General features: G+C 36.3%; 1 protein-coding gene across 2 annotated transcripts in view; it reads left to right on the forward strand.

The window, feature by feature from the left end:
* Positions 1 to 26,640, forward strand: part of cnstb (consortin, connexin sorting protein b) — a 31,809-nt gene that overhangs the window by 343 nt on the left and 4,826 nt on the right. The window contains exons 2-8 of one of the 2 annotated variants that reach the window (XM_072916249.1): positions 5,496 to 5,743; positions 8,022 to 8,131; positions 14,172 to 14,202; positions 18,841 to 18,951; positions 22,115 to 22,220; positions 24,485 to 24,506; positions 24,573 to 24,630. In XM_072916249.1, coding sequence (XP_072772350.1) covers positions 5,638 to 5,743; positions 8,022 to 8,131; positions 14,172 to 14,202; positions 18,841 to 18,951; positions 22,115 to 22,220; positions 24,485 to 24,506; positions 24,573 to 24,630 — 544 coding nt within the window. In that variant the 5' untranslated portion in view covers positions 5,496 to 5,637. The other variant, XM_072916248.1, reaches the window with a different exon arrangement.

Raw genomic sequence — 26,640 nt, forward strand, 5'->3', positions numbered from 1 at the left:
CAAAAATGCGTCTATTTATTCTTCAACTTCTTCTTCTTCTTCTTCTTCTTCTTCTTCTTCTTCTTCTTCTTCTTCTTCTTCTTCTCCAGATTTTGGCGCGCTCTACCTTCCACATTTTTCACCCGATTCAAACCGTTCCAACTTCAAACTGTTCAGCCTATTCGAAAATCGAAATTCCCAGATTTCCCAGATTTCCAGGTTTTTCGGGACATTATTTCCCATTCTAAATGAATTGGCCATTTTTTAAACTTTCAACAATTTCTACATTTTTCAACCGATTCAAACCATTCCACCTTCAACACATTCAAACAAGAATTTTTTCCAAGTTTTCCAAAATTCCAGGATTTTCCAGAATTCCTGCTTTTCCAAAGCTCTATTTCCACCCTTTTTTCTGGCGACTACTCCTTACACATTTTTCAACGCATTTCAACCGCTCTACCGTCAAAACATTCCTCTTAATCAGGACAAAAAACAAAGTTGTTTTTTTAACTGGAAAAATTCCCGGTTTTCCCGAAATTCCAGGAATTCCGTAATACCATTTCTAAATTCAACATGTTACTACTTCAACATTTCTCGACCGATTTGAAAAATGACAACACCAACCATTTCAACTCATTCAAGTTTTTTTTTTACCATTTTCAAAAAATTCCCGCTTTTCCCGAAATTCCTAATTTTTCTGAAATTCCCATTGAAATCAATGGGACATTCTTCAAAATTCCACAATTCCCACATTTTTCATCTGATTCAAACCGTTCCAACTTCAAAATGTTCAGCCTGTTCAGATATTGCGTGCTCTACTTCAACAATTGTAAACAAAATTCCCACATTTCCCATAATTCCTTTTTTTTTTTTTTTTTGATGCATTTTCCCCATTCAAAATTAATTGCCTATTTTTCAAACTTCCACAATTCCCACATTCTTCAACTGATTCAAACCATTCCACTTTCCTTCTACACATTTAACCTATCCTGGACATTCAAACTACCATTTTTCCACATTCCAAAAATTTCCAGGAATTCCCGTTTTTTGGTATTCTATTTCCACCCATAAGTTCCACTACTCTTTTCACATTTTTCAACCCATTTCAACCAGCTCACCGTCAAAACATTTCTCTTAATCAGGACAAAAAACAAAGTTGTTTTTTGAACTGGAAAAATTCCCGGTTTTCCCAAAATTCCAGGAATTTCGTAATACCGTTTCTCAATTCAACATGTTATTACTTCAACATTTCTCGACGATTTGAAAAAATTCCAACACCAACCATTTCAACTCATTCAGACCTTTCAATTTTGTTCACCATTTTCTAAAAATTCCCGCTTTTCCCGAAATTCCAAATTTTTCTGAAATTCCTATTGAAATCAACAATGAAACAACAATTGTAAAAAAAAATCCTGGATTTCCCATAATTCTTATTTTTTAAATTTTATTATAATTTTTTTTTTTTTGCATTTTCCCTATTCAAAATGAATTGCCCATTTTTCAAACTTCCACAATTGCCACATTCTTCAACTGATTCAAACCATTCCACCTTCCTTCAACACATTTAACTTATCCTGGACATTCAAACTACCATTTTTCCACATTCAACAAATTTCCAGGAATTCCCGTTTTTTTGTAACCTATTTCCACTCATAAGTTCCACTACTCTTTTCAAATTTTTCAACGCATTTCAACCGTTCCAACGTCAAAACATTCCTCTTAATCAGGACAAAAAAACAAAGTTGTTTTTTGAACTTGAAAAATTCCCGGTTTTCCCGAAATTCCAGGAATTTCGTAATACCGTTTCTCAATTTAACATGTTACTACTTCAACATTTCTCGACCGATTTGAAAAATTCCAACACCAACCATTTCAACTCATTCAAACCATTTCAAGTTTTTTACCATTTTCAAAAAATTCCCGCTTTTCCCAAAGTTCCCAATTTTTCTGATATTCCCATTGAAATCAATGGAACATTCTTCAAAGTTCCACAATTCCCACATTTTTCTTCTGATTCAAACCGGTCCAACTTCAAAATATTCAGCCTGTTCTGGAATTGTCTGCTCTACTTCAACAATTCAAATTTTTCCCCCCAGATTTCCCAAAATTCCTTTTTTTTTTGGGCATTTTCCCCATTCAAAATGAATTGGACATTTTCCAAACTTCCACAATTCCCACATTCTTCAACCCATTCAAACCCTTCCACTTTCAACACATTCAACTCATCTGGACATTCTAACTACCATTTTTCCACATTAATAACATTCCCAGGAATTCCCGTTTTCCTACTGCTTTCACATTTTTCAACCCATTTCAGCCGTTCCACCGTGAAAACACTCCTCATATTTAAGACAAAAAAACAAGTTGGCTAAGGAACTAGAAACATTCACTGTTTTCCCGAAATTCCAGGAATTTCTCAATTAAAAACTGTTACTAATATAACATTTCTTGACCGATTTAAACAATTCCAACACCAACTAATTCAGCTCTTTCATGACATTCATGCTCCTAATCATTTAAAAAAAAAAGTCCCGCTTTTCCCCAAATTCCAAAATTTCCAGGAAGTTCCCATTGAAATTAATGAGACATTTTTCCAAGTTGTACAATTCCCACATTTTCAACCTATTCAAACCATTCCAACATCAACACATTCCACTAATCCTGGACATTCAAACTAACACTTTCCCAAGTTCCAAACCAAATTCCGGTTTTCCAGGAAATTCAAACTCTTCAACATTAAAACCATTCCAACATTCAAACTATTCTTACATTCATACTACATTCTGTCAGCATTTCAGTTCAACTTCAGCATTGGAGCATTCATATTATGATTATTGAAACTTGGCGCCATCTTGGATGTATGCTAGCGTGTCTTATAGCAGCATGCTAACGTCAGTTTATGCTAGTTGTTGAGCTAATTTTGTATGTTAAACCTAAAAATCATGATTTGTGATAGTTGGTGCTGTCGAGCATGTATGCTAATAGTTAACATACTTGTTAGTATGCTAACGTATTTTGCTAGCTTTTTAGCTACTTTTGCAAGTTTAAACCCAAACGTCATGATTTTTGATACTTGCCGCTATCTTGAAAGAATGCTAACGTCTCTTATATTAACATGCTGACGGTTTATGCTAGCTTTTTGCTACTTTTTATGTTTAAACCCAAAAATCATAATTTTTTACACTTGTCGCTATCTTGAAAGTATGCTAACGTGTTTTATATTATCATGCTAACGGTTTATGCTAGCTTTTAGCTACTTTTGTACAAACCCTGTTTCCATATGAGTTGGGAAATTGTGTTAGATGTAAATACAAACGGAATACAATAATTTGTAAATCCTTTTCAACCCATATTCAATTGAATGCACTACAAAGACAAGATATTTGATGTTCAAACTCATAAACTTTTTTTTTTGTTTTTTGCAAATAATAATTAACTTAGAATTTCATGGCTGCAACACGTGACAAAGTAGTTGGGAAAGGGCATGTTCACCACTGTGTTACATCACCTTTTCTTTTAACAACACTCAATAAACGATTGGGAACTGAGGAAACTAATGGTTGAAGCTTTGAAAGTGGAATTCTTTCCCATTCTTGTTTTATGTAGAGCTTCAGTCGTTCAACAGTCCGGGGTCTCCGCTGTCGTATTTCACGCTTCATAATGCGCCGCACATTTTCGATGGGAGACAGGTCTGGACTGCAGGCGGACCAGGAAAGTACCCGCACTCTTTTTTTACGAAGCCACGCTGTTGTAACACCTGCTGAATGTGGCTTGGCATTGTCTTGCTGAAATAAGCAGGGGCGTCCATGAAAAAGACGGCGCTTAGATGGCAGCATATGTTGTTCCAAAACCTGTATGTACCTTTCAGCATTAATGGTGCCTTCACAGATGTGTAAGTTACCCATGCCTTGGGCACTAATGCACCCCCATACCATCACACATGCTGGCTTTTCAACTTTGCGTCGATAACAGTCTGGATGGTTCGCTTCCCCTTTGGTCCAGATGACACAATGTCGAAAATTTCCAAAAACAATTTGAAATGTGGACTCGTCAGACCACAGAACACTTTTCCATTTTGCATGAGTCCATCTTAGATGATCTCGGGCCCAGAGAAGCCGGCGGCGTTTCTGGGTGTTGTTGATAAATGGCTTTCGCTTTGCATAGTAGAACTTTAACTTGCACTTACAGATGTAGCGACCAACTGTATTTAGTGACAGTGGTTTTCTGAAGTGTTCCTGAGCCCATGTGGTGATATCCTTTAGAGATTGATGTCGGTTTTTGATACAGGGATCAAAGGTCACGCTCATTCAATGTTGGTTTCCGGCCATGCCGCTTACGTGGAGTGATTTCTCCAGATTCTCTGAACCTTTTGATGATATTATGGACCGTAGATGTTGAAATCCCTAAATTTCTTACAATTGCACTTTGAGAAACGTTGTTCTTAAACTGTTTGACTATTTGCTCACGCAGTTGTGGACAAAGGGGTGTACCTCGCCCCATCCTTTCTTGTGAAAGACTGAGCATTTTTTGGGAAGCTGTTTTTATACCCAATCACGAACTGTTGAACGACTGAAGCTCTACATAAAACAAGAATGGGAAAGAATTTCACTTTCAAAGCTTCAACAATTAGTTTCCTCAGTTCCCAAACGTTTATTGAGTGTTGTTAAAAGAAAAGGTGATGTAACACAGTGGTGAACATGCCCTTTCCCAACTACTTTGGCACGTGTTGCAGCCATTAAATTCTAAGATAATTATTATATGCCAAAAAAAAAATAAAGTTTATGAGTTTGAACATCAAATATGTTGTCTTTGTAGTGCATTCAATTGAATATGGGTTGAAAAGGATTTGCAAATCATTGTATTCCGTTTATATTTACATCTAACACAATTTTCCAACTCATATGGAAACGGGGTTTGTAATACTGATAAGGTAAAAAGGGAGTATGACATACTCCCACATTCCAATGCCTTCAAGGTAAGGCACATAGTTTACTTGCGGACATAAGATACAAGCACAAAGAGTACACATGGGAAAATATTATCTGCTTTAAACATGACTATGAATAAAGAAAGATCTCTTAAAAATATATGCATTCTCCACAGAACCATAAATACATAAATAAATATAAAACAATAAATAAATATATGAATATGAATCATAAATAGATATATAAATATGAATCATAAATAAATATATATGAATCACAAATAAATATATAAATATGAATCACAAATAAATATATAAATATGAAACATAAATAACTATATAAATATGATTCATAAATAGCACAAAGAAGTTCTTTAGTTTCCAGGAGGCATGAGAGAAGGAACAATCTTCATGCTTCAATGAGCTGCTTTACACTCAAAGCTGTGTGTGTGTGTGTGTGTGTGGGTGTGTGTGTGTGTGTGTGTGTGTGTGTGTGTGTGTGTGTGTGTGTGTGTGTGTGTGTGTGTGTGCGCCGAGACAAACATCACCATCTGCTTTTGAAATGAATGCATTTTAATTTTTCTGACAGCTGGCTGGGAATTGAAGCAAGCGACATGGTGCCTTTGAGCAAGGCGTGGAAGACCAAAGTGATAGAAGACATGTCAGCGCTGTTAGACTTTGTCCTGCACTGACTCCGCCTCCTTTCTTCCACCACAACCTACAACAACTCCATGAAAGAACAGCTGGCCCAGGTGACGCAGGTGATGTGGAACGAGAAGGTCAGCCCACCTGATACTGGACAGGGTGATATCGGCAATGATATCAGCAGTGTCACAGGTACAACGCTTTTATTTAGTCATCCTGATACTGAACAGGATGATATCGACAATGATATCAGCAGTATCACAGGTACACTACATATATGTAGTAATCCTGATACTGGACAGGATAATATCAGCAGTGTCTCAGGTACAGTACATCTATGTAGTAATCCTGATACAACAATGATATCCGCAGTATCACAGGTACAATGCTTCTATTTACTCATCCCGATACTGGACAGGAGATATCAGCAATGATATCAGTATTGTCACAGGTATGATGCTTCTAATTAGTCATCCTGATACTGGACAAGAGGATATCAGCAATGATATCAGCAGTGTCTCGGGTACAGTACATCTATTTAGTAATACTGATACTGGACAGGATGATATTAGCAATGATATCTGCATTGTCTTAGGTACAATCCATATATTTAGTCATCCTGATACTGGATAGGGTGATATCAGCAATGATATCAGCAGTGTCACAGGTACAATACATCTATTTAGTCATCCTGATACTGGACAGCATGATCTCAGCAATGATATCAGCAGTGTCACAGATATAATACATCTATTTAGTCATCCTGATACTGGACAGGATGATATCAGCAGTGTCTCAGGTACAATACATCTATGTAGTAATCCTGATACTGGACAGGATGATATCGGCAACGATATCCGCAGTGTCACAGGCACAATGCTTCTATTTAGTCATTCTGATACTGGACAGGATGATATCAGCAATGATATCAGTACTGTCACAGGAAAGATGCTTCTATTTAGTCATCCTGATACTGGACAGGATGATATAAGCAATGATATCAGCAGTGTCTTAGGTACAATACATCTATTTAGTCATCCTGATACTGGATAGGATGATATCAGCAGTGTCACAGGTACAATGCATCTATTTAGTCATCCTGATACTGGACATGTTGATGTCGGCAATGATATCAGCAGTGTCACAGGTACAATACATCTATTTAGTAATCCTGATACTGGACAGGATGATATTAGCAATGATATCAGCAGTGTCTTAAGTACAATACATCTATTTAGTCATCCTGATACTGGACAGGATGATATCAGCAGTGTCTCAGGTACAATACATCTATGTAGTAATCCTGATACTGGACAGGATGATATCGGCAATGATATCCGCAGTGTCACAGGTAAAATGCTTCTATTTAGTCATCCTGATACTGGACAGGAGATGTCAGCAATGATATCAGCACTGTCACAAGTATGATGCTTCTATTTAGTCATCCTGCTACTGGACAAGATGATATCAGCAATGATATCAGCTGGGTCTCAGGTACAATACATCTATTTAGTAATCCTGATACTGGACAGGATGATATTAGCAATGATACCAGCAGTGTCTTAGGTACAATACATCTATTTGGTCATGCTGATACTGGATAGGATGATATCAGCAGTGTCACAGGTACAATACATCTATTTAGTCATCCTGATACTGGACAGGATGATATCAGCTATGATATCAGCAGTTTTCATAGGTGCGATGCTTCTATTTAGTAATCCTGACACTGGACAGGGTCATATCAGCAATGATATCAGCACTGTCTCAGGTACAATACATCTATTTAGTCATCCTGATACTGGACAGGATGATATCAGCAATGATATCAGCAGTTTTCACAGGTGCGATGCTTCTATTTAGTAATCCTGACACTGGACAGGATCATATCAGCAATGATATCAGCACTGTCTCAGGTACAATGCTGCTATTTAGTAATCCTGATACTGGACAGGGTGATATCGTCAATGACACCAGCATCGTCTCAGGTACAATACATCTATTTAGTCATCCTGATACTGGACAGGATGATATCAGCAATGATATCAGCAGTCTCACAGGTACAATGCTTCTATTCAGTAATCCTGATACTGTACAGGATGATATCAGCAATGATATCAGTATTGTCACAGGTATAATGCTTCCATTTAGTAATCCTGAAACTGGACACGATGATATCAGCAATGATATCAGCAGTGTCACAGGTACAATACATCTATGTATTTATTTCCTGATAATTAGCTGCTTTTAAAGACTGATACTGATAATCATTTTCAATGTAGTTTGCGGACACGTTTCTTTGCAGCAGGCTTTTTGGTAGGCTTTCAAAACACCCTGGTAGTGATGGTAAGGTACGATGTGTTGAAGTGTGATGTCTGCTGCGACACACCTTCATCATCTTCATCAGCAGGTGGGTTCTTCTGACAGGAGAGCGGCAGCTGAGGCTCACTGCGGCCTTCTTTGTCTCCAGGAAGTGTGTCCGGCTGTGCAGCGTCCAGTATCAGTCCCCAGCTGCTGGCCTCTCTGCAGGCCCTTGGAGACAACGCCGATCTCACACTGCTGCCACACTCGCTGCACCAGGTGTGTGGGTGTGTGTGTGTGTGTGTGTGTGTGTGTGTGTGTGTGGGGGGTTCTTCTAATTCTACCCTTCTTGAGACATCAACAAGGAAAAGTAGCTTCCATATGAGGAGGTGTGAACAAGTTAGGACATAAATCATGTTCCCATTACGGAAAACCATTGCATCTAATAGAGAATGTCTCATTTGCGCCCCTGGTGGTGAAATCTATCAAAATCAGGGTGGTCCCAAAAAGGAGGGATTTTTCAAATTGACAAATCGAAATCAATTAAAAAAAACAGTAATTTGAAAAAACTCCCATAGGGCTGGGCCATAAAACGATAATAAATATCATGATAGACACATAATTGATAACAAAAAAAAAAGAAAGGGAAAAAGGCCGATAGGGCTGGGCAATAAAACGATATCAATATATATCATTACAGACACATAGATATAAAAAACTTGAAAAGAAATTGAAAAAGACCGATAAAGCTGGGCGATAAAACAATTGCAATATATATTGCAAAAGACATAAAATCGATATCAATTAAAAAAAAAAATATTCTGAAAAAATCCCCGTAGGGCTGGACAATAAAATGTTATCAATATATATATCGCAAAATAAATACAATCAAAATCAGTTAAAAAAAATAAAAATATTCTGAAAAAATCCCCATAGGGCTGGGCCATAAAAGAAAAAAAAACTTATGATAACAAATAAATTGAAAGAAAAACTTTTTTTTTAAAAGGCCGATAGGGCTGGTCGGTAAAACGATATCAATATACTGTATATCATTACAGACATATAGATATAAAAAACTTGAAAAGAAATTGAAAAAGACCGATAAGGCTGGGCGATAAAACAATTGCAATATATATTGCAAAAGACATAAAATCGATATCAATTAAAAAAAAAAACATTCTGAAAAAATCCCCGCAGGGCTGGACAATAAAATGTTATCAATATATATCGCAAAATAAATACAATCAAAATCAGTTCAAAAAAATAAAAATATTCAGAAAAAATCCCCATAGGGCTGGGCCATAAAAAAAAATAAAAAATCATATGATAACAAATAAATTGAAAGAAAAACTTTTTTTTTAAAGGCCTATAGGGCTGGTCGATAAAACGATATCAATATATATCATTACAGACACATAGATATAAAAAAACTTGAAAAGAAATTGAAAAAGGCCGATAAGGCTGGGCGATAAGACAATTGCAATATATATTGCAAAAGACATAAAATCGATATCAATAAAAAAAAAAAAAATTCTGAAAAAATCCCCGTAGGGCTGGACAATAAAATGTTATCAATATATATCGCAAAATAAATAAAATCAAAATCAGTTCAAAAAAATAAAAATAGTCTGACAAAATCCCCATAGGGCTGGGCCATAAAACAAAAATATATATCATGATAGACACATAATTGATAACAAATAAATTGAAAGAAAAACTTTTTTTTTATAAAGGTCGATAGGGCTGGGCAATAAAACGATATCAATATATACTGCAAAAGACATGAAATCGAAGTCAATTGGATGGAAATCGTGCCCTCATTTTAATTGAGTTCATCCAATGAGTCATTTTTTTGAGTGTGTGTGAATGTTGTCTGTCTATCTGTGTTGGCCCTGCGATGAGGTGGCGACTTGTCCAGGGTGTACACCGCCTTCCGCCCAAATGCAGCTGAGATAGGCTCCAGCACCCCCCGCAACCCCAAAAGGGACAAGCGGTAGGTAATGGATGGATGGACTGTGTGTTGGTTTTCAAAGTGCTCCACCTCTGGCTAACATATGAAATAACAAGTGTGTGTAAGAAAGTGAAATACGCCCCCTTTGGCCAAAATTAATAAAAATTTAAAAATAAAATATTATATAGAGGCATACTGTAATAACTAAATAATGAAGATTAAAAAACAATTACAAACAAAAAAAATAAAAGCAATCCTTTTCTCACAATGTGTCGACTTTTTCCTTATAGATTTGGGAACAATTTCTCGTAAAATTATTACTTTTTTTTATGTAAAAGTATTACTTTTTAATGCAAAATGGTGACATTTGTCACATAAAACTCTGACTTTTACCACAATATTGCCAATTTTTTGGTTGTTCTTGTAAAATAGTGACATTTTTTTTAGTAAAATTATGACTTTTGTCATAATTTTGCAAAGTAAAATTCCGATTATTATTATATATTGCCAACATTATTAAGGACCGGTGAACAAGTTAGGACATAAATCATGGTCCCAATACATAAAACCATTGCATCTAATAGAGAATGTCTCATTTGCACCCCTAGTGGTGAAATCTATCAAAATGAGGGTGGTCCCAAAAAGGAGGGATTTTTCAGATTGACTGTGTGTCGGTTTTAAAAGTGTTCCTCCTTTGGCCAACATATGAAATAACAAGTGTGTGTAAGAAAATGAAATGCGCCCCCTTTGGCCAAAATTAACTAAAAAAATTAATTATATAGAGACAAACTGTAATAACTAAATAATGAAGATTAAAAAACAATTACAAACAAAAAATAAAAATAAAAAACCTAAAAGCAGTCTTTTTCTCACAATGTGTCAACTTTTTTCTTATAAAATTGGGAACATTTTCTCATATTCTTTCTGTTTCTGTAATATTGCAATATTTTCTTGTAAAATTATTACTTTTGTATGTAAAATCATTACTTTTTAATGCAAAATGGTGACATTTGTCATATAAAATTCTGACTTTTATCACAATATTGCCAATTTTTTGGTTGTTCTTGTAAAATAGTGACATTTTTTGGAGTAAAATGATGACTTTTGTCATAATTTTGCAAAGTAAAATTCCGATTATTATTATATATTGCTAACATTTTTAAGTTTTCTTATACAATTGTGACTTTTGTCGTTTAAAATGACGACTCTTTTCATAAAATTGCCAACATTTTAAGCTTTTCTTGTAAAACTGCGACTGTTATTGAGTAAAATTCCAACTTTTATCATAATATTGCACAAATGTTCAGTTTTTCTTGTAAAATGTTGACTTGCGTTGAGTAAAATTACGACTTTTATTATAATACTGCCAAAATTCTAAGTTTTCCTTGTGAAATTGTGACCTTTCTCTTGTGAAATTCCAACAAATTTTTCACAACAACCTTTTTTATATTTGCATAGTATATATATATATATATTATTAATGTTGTGGATACACATCTTTATATATCTAGAAAGGGTGGTCCTAAAGAGGTAGGCATTATACGGAGGCCTCAAGAAGGTAACAAATACAAGAATGTGTGTGTGTGTGTGTGTGTTTGTGTGAGAGTGTGCGTGCGTGTGTGCAAGGAGGTCTTTTCTCACTCTAAATCCTTTGTGTGTGCAATTACTCACACAAGCACACGCACACACACACACACACACACACTCACTAGTTAAAGTGGAAAAACGTCAACAACATCTTCTGCTCTCCATGGAAGACTCCCTGTTAGGGCGGGGCGATACTGACAATTTTCACATCGATCTGCTTCCATGCAAATACATGACCTGTATCGCTGATGCTTTTTTTCTGAAATGTCAGGTTTGAATAACTTTGGGAATTTGCCTCTTGTTGGTACATTTTTATTATTATGATGAACCATAAGGCAAATGTTTTATGCAAATAAAATGCATAAAGTGCATGTTTTATGCACTTTTTTTTGTAGTTTTGTCGATCATTTATGATCCTTACATAAAACAAGAACACTTGCCGTGTTTTCCGGACTATGAAGCACACCAGTATATAAGTCGCACCCACTACGTTTTTGAAGAAAAACATATTTTTCCATGTATTAGTCGCAGATATATACGTTGTGAAATATGTTAATTACACAAATATTTTGTAAATTTATTTACATACCTTAATTGTTTGTCTGTAACACGGCAGTAAAACGGCTGACCAGACAAAACAGAAGTCATCGTTATAGACCCACTAGCTGCGCAAGCTAGTTCTCCAATCAGCTAAACAGACTTAATAAGAGGAGTGGTCCACTCTCCAATCAGCAAAACAGACTCAATAACTCCACGGTGACGTTTTGGCGAATTTACTGAGGAATTTGTGGAACTGAAAAAACAGACACTCGTACCTTGTTAGCATATTAGCTAATGCTAACGAAGCTAGATCGATTACATTACGATAGCACGTACAAATATGCACGAAAATACTCCGACAGACATCACACATGGGACGGTTTAGTAAGTAAGAATTGTTTTAGTTATATTGTAAAACTTACAAACGTTGCTTGGAGCGATGAATGAAGAATCCGTACGAGTAAAAACGCTATGGACGGCTGGAAGACAAGCACAGCACCCGGATTGAGAAGAAGAAGAAAAGCACAACCATGGAAGGACACCTGCAGTGAGCGAACTCGTCCATAAGATGGCGTCATAGCACAAACTTTTTAAGTGTAATTGCATGTTTTGTTTTATTTTTACTACAAATCCCGTTTCCATATGAGTTGGGAAATTGTGTTAGATGTAAATATAAACGGAATACAATGATTTGCAAATCATTTTCAACCCATATTCAGTTGAATATGCTACAAAGACAACATATTTGATGTTCAAACTGATAAACATTTAGTTTTTCGCAAATAATCATTAACTTTAGAATTTGATGCCAGCAACACGTGACAAAGAAGTTGGGAAAGGTGGCAATAAATACTGATAAAGTTGAGGAATGCTCATCAAACACTTATTTGGAACATCCCACAGGTGAACAGGCAAATTGGGAACAGGTGGGTGCCATGATTGGGTATAAAAGTAGATTCCATGAAATGCTCAGTCATTCACAAACAAGGATGGAGCGAGGGTCACCACTTTGTCAACAAATGCGTGAGAAAATTGTTGAACAGTTTAAGAAAAACCTTTTCAACCAGCTATTGCAAGGAATTTAGGGATTTCACCATCTACGGTCCGTAATATCATCAAAGGGTTCAGAGAATCTGGAGAAATCACTGCACGTAAGCAGCTAAGCCCGTGACCTTTGATCCCTCAGGCTGTACTGCATCAACAAGCGATATCAGTGTGTAAAGGATATCACCACATGGGCTCAGGAACACTTCAGAAACCCACTGTCAGTAACTACAGTTGGTCGCTACATCTGTAAGTGTAAGTTAAAACTCTCCTATGCAAGGCGAAAACCGTTTATCAACAACACCCAGAAACGCCGTCGGCTTTGCTGGGCCTGAGCTCATCTAAGATGGACTGATGCAAAGTGGAAAAGTGTTCTGTGGTCTGACGAGTCCACATTTCAAATTGTTTTTGGAAACTGTGGACGTCGTGTCCTCCAGACCAAAGAGGAAAAGAACCATCCCGAGAAGTTGAAAAGCCAGCATTTGTGATGGTATGGGGGTGTATTAGTGCCCAAGACATGGGTAACTTACACATCTGTGAAGGCGCCATTAATGCTGAAAGGTACATACAGCTTTTGGAGCAACATATGTTGCCATCCAAGCAACGTTACCATGGACGCCCCTGCTTATTTCAGCAAGACAATGCCAAGCCACGTGTTACATCAACGTGGCTTCATAGTAAAAGAGTGCAGGTACTAGACTGGCCTGCCTGTAGTCCAGACCTGTCTCCCATTGAAAATGTGTGGCGCATTATGAAGCCTAAAATACCACAACGGAGACTCCCGGACTGTTGAACAACTTAAGCTGTACATCAAGCAAGAATGGCAAAGAATTCCACCTGAGAAGCTTCAACAATTAGTTTCCTCAGTTCCCAAACGTTTACTGAGTGTTGTTATAAGAAAAGGTGATGTAACACAGTGGTGAACATGCCCTTTCCCAACTACTTAAGCACGTGTTGCAGCCATGAAATTCTAAGTTAATTATTGTTTGCAAAAATAAAATAAAGTTTATGAGCTTGAACATCAAATATCTTGTCTTTGTAGTGCATTCAATTGAATATGGGTTGAAAAGGATTTGCAAATCATTGTATTCAGTTTATATTTACATCTAACACAATTTCCCAACTCATATGGAAACGGGGTTTGTATTTTTATTATGGTTGTATAGCGACCTAACATTTTCTTTGGATCCCTTCCAGATTGCTGAAGCCTGTTCACTCCAAGAGGATTGTATCCTTTCATCAGACTTACTCCTGGAGAGGGACGGCCACCCAATACGCTACTTTTGTGGCACCCACTAGATTCTGTCCATTCACCTCCAATCAAACGCTCCCGGATTTTGATACTTTTGTTGTCCGTGACGTTACGTTCGCTGTAAACAACCACCCGAGCAGCACTCAAGGTGGACTCAGTCCAACTCCTTCTAATAATGTCACAACTTTCAAATATGGAGTGTGAGTCTTTGGGCACCGAAAGATTCAATTGGATTCAGATTCCATTTAGAATCGATTCTCCATTCAAAGCGAGTCTCGTAACATATTATTTGGTATAATAATTATAACTACAATTTGCAATTTCGGTAGGAATTGCGTGTGAATGCCCATATGCGCGCAAGATACCGTGAGTGGAACTGCAATGCTTGAATGTCCAGAGTGTGTGGATGTTGGAATGCTTCCAATCGAATGAGAAATGTGGGCTGTGCAGAAGTTTGTATATTGCCAATTCATTGTCAATGGGGAGAAAATTCTTGGAAATTCCGGGAAAACCGGGAAATCTGGGAAAGGGAAAGCATGTTTTGCCTTCAATATCTTGGGTGAGTAGTGTGTGTGGATGGTTGAAAGGTTTGAATCGGGTAAAAATGCCGCAAAAATGTGAGACATTTGGGCGTTTCATTTGAATGGTAATTTCTTGAAAATTTCGGGAAAACTGGGAATTTTTGAAAACATTGATATTTGCACAATTGTCCTAGATAATATGAATGGGTTGTTGTTGGAATTATTTGAATCGGTTGAGAAATGTTGACCAGGTAACAGTTTGAATTGAGAATTGGTATTTCGGGAATTCCTGGAATTTAGGGAAAACCGGGAATTTGTACAAAAAGAAATATAGTAGTTTTGTTGTCCTAACTAAGAGGAATGTTTTGAAAGTGTAATGGTCAAAAACGGTTGAAAAATGTGGAATGTGAAAACTTTCCAGGAAGAGGTGAAAATAGGGCTTTGGAAAACCAAAAATTCTGGAAATTCCTGGAATTTTTTTAACTTGGAAAATGGCAGTTTGATTTTCGAAAGTGAGATGAGTGTGTAGATGGTGGAACGGTTGCAATCAGTGGAGAATTGTGGAAATTGTGCATGTTTGAAAAATGGACCATTCATCTGGAAGCCCGGGAATTCTGGGTAATCTGGGATATTTTAGATTTTTTTTTTTGCTGAGCACACGATTCCAAAAATGTGAGAAATGTGGGCGTTTCATTTGAATGGGAATTTCCTGGAAATTTGGCAATTTCAGGAAAACTAGGAATTTTTAAAAACATTGTTAATAGCACAATTGTCCGAGATGATATGAATGGGTTGGTGTTGGATTTTTTTTTAATCGGTTGAGAAATGTTGACGTAGTTACAGTTTGAAGTGAGAAATGGTATTTCGGAATTCCTGGGATTTAGGGAAAACCGGGAATTTGTACAAAAAGAAAAATTATAGTTTTGTTGTCCTAACTAAGAGGAATGTTTTGAAGGATGAATGGTCAAAAACGGTTGAAAAATGTGGAGTGTAAAAACTTTCCAGGAAGAGGTGAAAATAAGGCTTTGGAAACCCGAGAATTCTGGAAATTCCTGGAATGTTTTGATCTTGGAAAATGGCAGTTTGATTTTCAAATGTGAGATGAGTGTGTGGATTGTGGAATGGTTCTAATCGGTTGAGAATTGTGGAAATTGTGCATGTTGGAAAAATGGCCCCTTTAAAATTGGAAAAATGTCCTGGAAATACAGGAATTCTGGGTAATCTGGGATATTTAAAACATTTTTTTTGATGAGCACACAATTCCAAAAATATGAGAGATTTGGGCGTTTCGTTTGATTGGGAATTTCATTGAATTGTGGGAACATTTTTGAGGTGAAAATAGGGCTTTGGAAAACCAAGAATTCTGGAAATTCCTGGAATTTTTGGAACTTGGAAAATGGTAGTTTGATTTTCGAAGGTGAGATGCGTGTGTGGATTGTGGAATGGTTCTAATCGGTTGAGAATTGTGGAAATTGTGCATGTTTGGAAAATGGCCCATTTAAAATTGGAAAAATGTCCTGGAAACCCAGGAATTCTGGGTAATCTGGGATATTTTTTTAACATTTTCTTTGGTGAGCACACAATAACAAAAATGTGAGAAATGTGGGTGTTTCATTTGAATGGGAATTTCCTGGAAATTTGGGAATTTCAGGAAAACTAGGAATGTTTTTAAAACATTGATATTAGCACAATTGTCCGAGATGATATGAATGGGTTGCTGTTGGAATTTTTTTAATCGGTTGAGAAATGTTGACGTAGTTACAATTTGAAGTGAGAAATGGTATTTCGGAATTCCTGGGATTTAGGGAAAATGGGGAATTCGTACGGGGAAAAAAAAGATAGTTTTTTTGTCCTAACTAAGAGGAATGTTTTGAAGGATGAATGGTCAAAAACGGTTGAAAAATGTGGAGTGTGAAAACTTTCCAGGAAGAAGTGAAAATAGGGCTTTGGAAACCCGATAATTCTGGAAATTCCTGGAATTTTTTGATCTTGGAAAATGGCAGTTTGATTTTCGAAGGTGAGATGAATGTGTGGATTGTGGAATGGTTCTAATCGGTTGAGAATTGTGGAAATTGTGCATGTTTGAAAAATGGCCCATTTAAAATTGGAAAAATGTCCTGGAAACCCAGGAATTCTGGGTAATCTGGGATATTTAAAAAAAAACATTTTTGGTGAGCACACAATTCCAAAAATATGAGAGATTTGGGCGTTTCATTTGATTGGGAATTTCATTGAATTGTGGGAACATTTTTGAGGTGAAAATAGGGCTTTGGAAAACCAAGAATTCTGGAAATTCCTGGAATTTTTGGAACTTGGAAAATGGTAGTTTGATTTTCGAAGGTGAGATGCGTGTGTGGATTGTGGAATGGTTCTAATCGGTTGACAATTGTGGAAATTGTGCTTATATGAAAAATGGCCCATTCATTTAAAATTGGAAAAATGTCCTTGAAACCCGGGAATTCTGGGTAATCTGGGATATTTTTGAACATTTGTTTTTGGTGAGCACACAATTCCAAAAATGTGAGAAATGTGGGTGTTGCATTTGAATGGGAATTTCCTGGAAATTTGGGAATTTCGGGAAAACTGGGAATTTTTTAAAAATATTGATACTAGCACAATTGTCCTAGATGATATGAATGGGTTGGTGTTGGAATTTTTTGAATCGGTTGAGACATGTTGACGGAGTAACAGTTTGAAGTGATTATTGGTATTTCGGAGTTCCTGGAATTTAGGGAAAACCGGGAATTTGTACGAAAAAAACTAAAAAGGAACTTTTGATGTCCCAAGTAAGAGGAATGTTTTGATGGTGGAATTGGCTGATACATTTGGACTTTGAAAACTTTGGGACAAGGGGTCAAAGAAGGGATTTGGAAAACCGGGAATTCCTGGAATTTTTTAATACTTGGAAAATGGTAGTTTGATTGTCCAGGATGAGTAGAAGGTGTTAAAAGTGGAACGTTTAAAATCGGGTGACAAATGTGGGAATTGTTTGAGAAGTGGTGCGATTTATTTTCAATGGCCAAAATGTCCCAGTAAAACGGGAATTCTGGGTAATTTGTGAAGTGAAGTGAATTATATTTATATAGCGCTTTTCTCTAGTGACTCAAAGCGCTTTTACATAGTGAAACCCAATATCTAAGTTACATTTAAACCAGTGTGGGTGGCACTGGGAGCAGGTGGGTAAAGTGTCTTGCCCAAGGACACAACGGCAGTGACTCAGATGGCGGAAGCGGGGATCGAACCTGGAACCCTCCAGTTGCTGACACGGCCACTCTACCAACCGAGCTATATTTTAAAGTAATGTATTTTCGTGAAAGCACGATTCCCGGTCGTGCCAAACGTTTTGATACTCCTAAAAACACTTTTTTTTTTTACATTTTTATTGATTCTTAGAAAAAAACAATAATAAAAGAAATAAAAATGTATTTTTTATTTTTTGAATAGATTTTCAAAAATTATGAATCGATTTAGAACCAGGATTACTAAGAATCGCAATTTGGATGTGAATTGATTTTTTTGTGCAACAAAGCAAGTATGCTCGGTAAAAAAACAAACACTCAAGCGTTTAAAGTAAGGCTCCACTCTTTCAAAATGCGCTAGCTTGATGCTAATTTACATTGGGTTTGCCACCTACAGGCTACTATTAGCATTAGTGATTTTACATGGCGATTTCAACACTTCCAAATTTGCTTTAAAAAAAAAAAAAGCATGTTACAATCAAACAGCTGGTGTGTAATAATTACAATACTTACAGTACAAACACTTTGTAGGGCGCAACATAACCCTTTCAGCTTCATGGAAAAAGCTGGACAACATACATAGACAACTAGACAGCACATATTTCATCATCAACTTATTTTTTAAATGTTACATTTAAAACACCCTTTTATTATTTAACAATTAACATTTATCAACAGACAAAAGCACCGAATATTGGTACGGTTGAGTACCGGTATCGATTCCCAGGTTCCGGGATTCGGTAGCGTATGGGTTCAAATGTGAGCGGTACCTGATGTGCTGTAAGATGGATGCATGTTTGAGGTTGATTCTGATTTTATTTCAACAAGGTGTCCTTAACTGCCGATGTCATCAGACCAGTTGGCCCTCCAGCTCCTGCAGTTGGAGACGATCTACCATCAACGTGTGCTCCACAACCTCAGTGCCCTGGAGGACAAGTGGGGTACTGCACCTTCTTATTGCAAACGTAATCAAACATGCAAGTAGTACTAACATCGTAGCCAGAAAGTCCAGCACGAGACCAGGGGGTCCAAACCTTTCCCAGCGAGGGCCGCATACAGAAAAATGGATGCATTTTGTACATGAAAGGCACTAAAAGCAACTTAAAGTAGGTCAGTATATGCTCAACTACAAAACCCGGAACCAGTGAAGATGGCATGTTGTGTAAATCATAAATAAAAACAGAATACAATGATTTGCAAGTCTATTCAATTGAACTTATATTCAATTGAATAGACTGCAAAGACAAGACACTTAACGTTCAAACTGGAAAACTTTGTTATTTTTTGCAAATATTAGCTCATTTGGAATTTGATGCCTGCAACATGTTGGCCCAAGTGGCAAAAAAAGACTGAGAAAGTTGAGGAATGCTCATCAAACACTTATTTGGAACATCCCACAGGTGAACAGGCTAACAGGTGGGTGCCATGAATGGGTATAAAAGCAGCTTCCCTGAAACGCTCAGTCATTCACAAACAAGGATGGGGCGAGGGTCACCACTTTGTTTAAGAACAACATTTCTCAACCAGCTATTGCAAGGAATTTAGGGATTTCATCATCTACGTTCCGTAATATCATCAAAAGGTTCAGAGAATCTGGAGGAATCACTGCACCTAAGCAGCAAGGCTGAAAACCAACATTAAATGGCCGTGAACTTCGATCCCTCAGGCGGTACTGCATCAAAAACCGACATCAGTGTGTAAACGATATCACCACATGGGCTCAGGAACCCTTCAGAAAACCACTGTCAGTAATTACAATTGGTCGCTACTAGAGATTGGCAGGCCGATATTATCGGCCGATAAATGCGTAAAAATGTAATATCGGAAATTATCGGTATCGTTTTTTTATTATCTGTATCGTTTTTTTTAATATATTTTATTTTTATTTTTTATTAAATCAACATAAAAAACACAAGATACACTTACAATTAGTGCACCAACCCAAAAAAACTTCACACAAAAGGGTTGTTTCCTTCTGTTATTAATATTGTGGTTCCTACATTATATATCAATATATATCAATACAGTCTGCAAGGGATACAGTCCGTAAGCACACATGATTGTGCGTGCTGCTGGTCCACTAATAGTACTAACCTTAATTTGACTAATTTTCATTAATTACTAGTTTCTATGTAACTGTTTTTATATTGTTGTACTTTCTTTTTTATTCAAGAAAATGTTTTTAATTAATTTATCTTATTTTATTTTATTAATTTAAAAAAAAAAAGTACCTTATCTTCACCATACCTGGTTGTCCAAATTAGGCATAAAAATGTGTTAATTCCACGACTGTATATATCGGTTGATATCGGTATCGGTTGATATCGGTATCTGTAATTAAAGAGTTGGACAATATCGAATATCGGCAAAAAGCCATTATCGGACATCCCTAGTCGCTACACCTGTAAGTGCAAGTTAAAACTCTACTATGCAAAGCACAAAGCCATTTATCAACAACACCCAGAAATGCCGCCGGCTTCGCTGGGCCTGAGCTCATCTAAGCTGGACTGATACAAAGTGTAAAAGTGTTCTGTGGTCTGACGAGTCCACATTTCAAATTGTTTTTGGAAACTGTGGACGTCGTGTCCTCCGGAACAAAGAGGAAAAGAACCATCTGGATTGTTATAGGCGCAAAGTTCAAAAGCCAGCATCTGTGATGGTATGGGGGTGTATTAGTGCCCAAGGCATGGGTAACTTACACCTCAGTGAAGGCACATACAGGTTTTGGAGCAACATATCATGCCATCCAAGCAACGTTATCGTGGACGCCCCTGCTTATTTCAGCAAGACAATGCCAAGCCACTGGCCTGTCTGTAGTCCAGACTTGTCTCCCATTGAAAATGTGTGGCCTAAAATACCACAACGGAGACCCTGGACTGTTGAACAACTTAAGCTGTACATCAAGCAAGAATGGGAAGGAATTCCACTTGAAAAGCTTTAAAAATTGGTCTCTATAGTTCCCAAACATTTACTGAGTGTTGTTAAAAGGAAAGGCCATGTAACACAGTGGTAAAAATGCCCCTGTGCCAACTTGTTTGCAATGTGTTGCTGCCATTAAATTACAAGTTAATGATTATTTTTTTTAAATTTAGTCTCTGTTTGAACATTAAATATCTTGTCTTTGCAGTCTATTCAATTGAATATAGGTTGAAAAGGATTTGCAAATCATTGTATTCTGTTTTTATTTACCATTTACACAATGTGCCAACTTTACTGGTTTTGGGTTTTGTATTTGCACTAAACTTCCACTTCTTAGCTTTGTGTTTTTTAATTAGATCCATTCATGATTATTTCATATTTATTTATGATAATGTGTGAACATGTGTAAGCACTTTGAAAAATGTCTGGAATTGTACTCTAAAATAAACTCGCTTGGCCGAATCGAAATATTCAATAATCTTTACTAATAATAATATTATACATTTAGGGCTTCTTAACCTTTTTGACCCCAGGGCCCCACTCGAATATTAACAGTGGTCTTACTCTTGATGTGTTCATTAAATAAACCCAACCTACTTACAGTTTACAACTCTTGTCAAATGCTTGATCAAGCAGACTTTGTGAGAGACAACCATTACTTTGGGGAAAAATGAATATCTACGGAAGTTGCCACAGATGTTCAGAGCAAAATATTCAAAATAGCTAACTGAATTTGTGTTGTTTCGATGGTATTTTCACATACTTTGCGGATTGTAAACAAATTGGATATGGTTGAATGGATACAATCAAACACAAATAAGCAAATCAAGTCAACTTGTTTTTACACTATACTGCTACTTTAAAGTAGATGTAAAAGTTTGAATGAGAAGGAGTGATTGTGCTCTAGAGGCATTCTCCTGCTTTCATGGAACACAACAAGTCTGAGGTACAATGCTCTCTGAGAACGGAAATGAAGTGAAAAACACGGTGGCTCTAACATTGAGCTTTGAGGGACACCACTTGGCAGTAAAGCGTAAGAGCAGGAGCTAAAGTAGTGTCTGCTCGATAGGACCCGGTGATGCTGCAAACCGTGGTCCACTCTTTAGAAGGCTGCCAAGTTCAACGTCGCCATGACGACGTCACCAGAAGCGGTTTCCAAGACAACGCCATGGGAGATGCCTTAACGAGCTTGACTGTGTGTGTCCTCAGAGAACCAGTGGAAAGAAAAGAACCCTGACTACAGTCTGCCCACTGAAACAGATGACAGCCAGGAACACATGACGACTCTGAGACACCTGTGCAGGACACACCTGGAGTGAGTGGCAGCCTTTACACACCTGTCATGCTACCTGTGCTCAGGAGCACTTGTAATCAAAGTACAATGCTATCATGCTAACGCTAATACAAGATGAGTGTCCTGGCCCGTCCACTCGTAAGATCATTGGCCGTCCTACCATCCAGCTATACATCCATCCATCCATTCATCCATCCATCTATCCATCCATCCATCCATCCATCCATTCGTCGTGTCTGCACACAATTCTGAACAATAATGTTAGCATTGAAACTAATGCTAACACAAGTGGTCCGGACGGCCCGTTAATAATGTAGAACACAAAAGGGTCAACATCTAGGTTATTCATTCAGCAATTGTGTAATAATAATAGTACTAACAAAGGCCAAAAAGACTAACAAAGGACAAAAATACTAATAAAAGACAAAAAGACTAACAAAGGACAAAAATACTAATAAAAGAGAAAAAGACTGATAAAGGACAATAAGACAAACAAAGGACAAAAAGACTAACAAAGGACAAAAAGAGAAACTAAAAAATTATTTTAAAAAGTACAAAAAGACTAATAAAAGATAAATAGACAAATAAAAGACAAATAGACTAATAAAAGACAAATAGACTAATAAAAGACGAATAAAAGACAAATAGACAAATAAAAGACAAGTAGACTAATAAAAGACGAATAAAACACAAATAGACAAATAAAAGACAAACATACAAATAAAAGACAAATAAAAGACAAATAGACAAATAAAAGACAAATAAAAGACGAATAAATGACAAACAGACTACCGGTAATAAAAGAAAAGTAGACTAATAAGACAAAAAGACGAATAATAGACAAATAGACAAATAAAAGACAAATAGACTAATAAAAGACGAATAAAAGACAAATAAAAGACGAATAAAAGACAAATAGACAAATAAAACACAAATAGACAAATAAAAGACGAATAAAAGACAAATAGACAAATAAAAGACAAACAGACGAATAAAAGACAAATAGACAAATAAAAGACAAATAGACAAATAAAAGACGAATAGACAAATAAAAGATGAATGAAAGACATATAAAAGACGAATAAAACACAAATAGACAAATAAAAGACAAATAGACTAATAAAAGACAAATATACTAATAAAAGACGAATAAAACACAAATAGACAAATAAAAGACAAATATACAAATAAAAGACAAATAAAAGACAAATGGACAAATAAAAGACAAATAGACGAATAAAAGACGAATAAAAGAAACAGACTAATAAAAGACAAGTAGACTAATAAGACAAAAAGACGAATAAAAGACAAATAGACAAATAAAAGACAAATAGACAAATAAAAGACAAACAGACTAATAAAAGACGAATAAAAGACAAATAAAAGACTAAAAGACGAATAAAACACAAATAGACAAATAAAACACAAATAGACAAATAAAAGACGAATAAAAGACAAATAGACAAATAAAAGACAAAAAGACGAATAAAAGACAAATAAAAGACAAATAGACAAATAAAAGACAAATAGACTAATAAAAGACGAATAAAAGACAAAGACTAAAAGACGAATAAAACACAAATAGACAAATAAAAGACAAATAGACTAATAAAAGACAAATAGACCAATAAAAGACGAATAAAAGACAAGTAGACTAATAAAAGACGAATAAAACACAAATAGGCAAATAAAAGACAAATATACAAATAAAAGACAAATGGACAAATAAAAGACAAATATACAAATAAAATACGAATAAAAGACAAACAGACTAATAAAAGACAAGTAGACTAATAAGACAAAAAGACGAATAAAAGACAAATAGACGAATAAAAGACAGACAAATAAAAGACAGACAAATAAAAGAGAAGTAGACTAATAAAAGACAAACATACTAATAAAAGACAAGTAGACAAATAAAAGACAAGTAGACAAATAAAAGACAAATAGACTAATAAAAGACAAGTAGACTAATAAAAGACAGACTAATAAAAGACAAATAGACAAATAAGAGACAAAAAGACGAATAAAAGACAAATAGACATATGAAAGACAAACAGACAAATAAAAGACAAATAGATACATAAAAGACAAAAAGATGAATGAAAGACTAAAAGACAAATAAAAGACCCCTAATGTTCTAGCACCTGCCCTATGGTAATAAAAGTGTTTCTGCTTTGCTTTCAGCAGTGATGCCAAATTCTTTGAAGGATCACAAAAGATTCCATATTTTGATGAACTTTTTGTTTCCTTGTCTTCATGTTTTCTTCTTCCTCTGCACTCAGACCATCCCTCAGTGGGGCAAAGGTGAGATGCACATTCTTTAATATTGCCAACACACGTGACGTGTCATTGTGGTCTCTGTTTCCATAGAAACCACTGAATATTACACTGACAGACCTGTGCAACAAGGCGTCCCAGCAGGGAGCAGGTAAACATCGTCCCTCTAATAATTATACAGTAATACCTCAAATAAACACTCTTATAATCAATAATACCTCAAATAAACGCACAATTATGTCTGCACACAAGCATGTTAGCATTTCTATGAAAATGATAAGATACTTAATTAGGCTAATGCTAACACAAACTGAATGTCCTGGCTGGTCCATTAATATTATAAAACACAAAAGGCTCAATATTTGTTTTTTTTATTCATTCAGCATTTTTTTTTTCGCTAAAATGTTGTAAAAATTCGTAAAATGTCGTAAAAATTTTAAAAAATGGACTTGCTTCAGCAGCACAATACTGGTGCTGTAGTTGTAGGAGATGTCTCAAAACGTCATCAGGAGTCCCGACAAAACCCGAAAATGGCAGGAAATGTATATTTTTACGAAAATAAATGTTAGCTAAAATGTCGTAAGGGGGAACCCTTACAAAAAATTCACAAAAACGGACTTGCTTCAGCAGCACAATACTGGTGCTGTGGTTATAGGAGATGTCTCAAAACGTCATCAGGAGTCCCGACAAAACCCGAAAATGGCAGAAAGTGCATTTTTTTGGAAAACTTTTTTTTTGCTAAAATGTCATAAGGGGGGACCCTTACAAAAAATAAAAAAACCGGACTTGCTTCAGCAGCACAATTCTGGGGCTGTAGTTGTAGGAGATGTCTCAAAACGTCATCAGGAGTCCCGACAAAACCCGAAAATGGCAGAAAATTCATTTTTTTGGGAAAACTTATTTCGCTAAAATGTCATAAGGGTGGATGCTTACAAAAAATTAAAAAAAAACGGACTTGCTTCAGCAGCACAATACTGGTGCTGTAGTTGTAGGAGATGTCTCAAAACGTCATCAGGAGCCCCGACAAAACCCGAAAATGGCAGAAAATTCATTTTTTACGAAAATATTTTGTAGCTAAAATGTCCTAAGGGGGGACCCTTACAAAAACTTTTAAAAAACGGACTTGCTTCAGCAGCACAATACTGGTGCTGTAGTTGTAGGAGATATCTCAAAACGTCATCAGAAGTCCCGACAAAACCCGAAAATGGCAGAAAATGTATATTTTACGAAAATAAATTTTAGCTAAAATGTCGTAAGACGGAACCCTTACAAAAACTTTTAAAAAACGGACTTGCTTCAGCAGCACAATACTGGTGCTGTAGTTGTAGGAGATGTCTCAAAACGTCATCAGGAGTCCAGACAAAACCCGAAAATGGCAGAAAATGCATTTTTGGGGAAAACTTTTTTTCGCTAAAATGTCCTAAGACAGGACCCTTACAAAAACTTTTAAAAAACGGACTTGCTTCAGCAGCACAATTCGGATGCTGTAGTTGTAGGAGATGTCTCAAAACGTCATCAGGAGTCCCGACAAAACCCGAAAATGGCAGAAAATGCATTTTTGGGGAAAACTTTTTTTCGCTAAAATGTCCTAAGACGGGACCCTTACAAAAACTTTTAAAAAACGGACTTGCTTCAGCAGCACAATTCGGATGCTGTAGTTGTAGGAGATGTCTCAAAACGTCATCAGGAGTCCCGACAAAACCCGAAAATGGCAGAAAATGCATTTTTGGGGGAAACTTTTTTTCGCTATAATGTCCTAAAGGCGGACCCTTACAAAAAATGAAAAAAAACGGACTTGCTTTGGCAGCACAATACTGGTGCTGTAGTTGTAGGAGATGTCTCAAAACGTCATCAGGAGTCCCGACAAAACCCGAAAATGTCAGAAAATATATATTTTACGGGAAATAAAAGTTTTCTAAAATGTCGTAAGGGGGGACCCTTACAAATACAATAGTACAAATACTGTTTATCAGTGTTTCTTAACCATTGTTGGACCGTCAGCACCTTCTGGACAATAAGCCAAAAAACATCTTTCTCAGCTGTGGTCCTCAGTTGTAGCACACTTTTGCACCACTTGTGGCAGTAAGGACAATATCAAACAAACAGAAGAAGTCTGGAGAAGTTTCTTAAGCGCAAAACTTATGACTAAAGTGGTGAGGCT

Source organism: Nerophis lumbriciformis, linkage group LG26 (assembly GCF_033978685.3).
Source record: "Nerophis lumbriciformis linkage group LG26, RoL_Nlum_v2.1, whole genome shotgun sequence".
NCBI classification, from domain to species: domain Eukaryota; kingdom Metazoa; phylum Chordata; class Actinopteri; order Syngnathiformes; family Syngnathidae; genus Nerophis; species Nerophis lumbriciformis.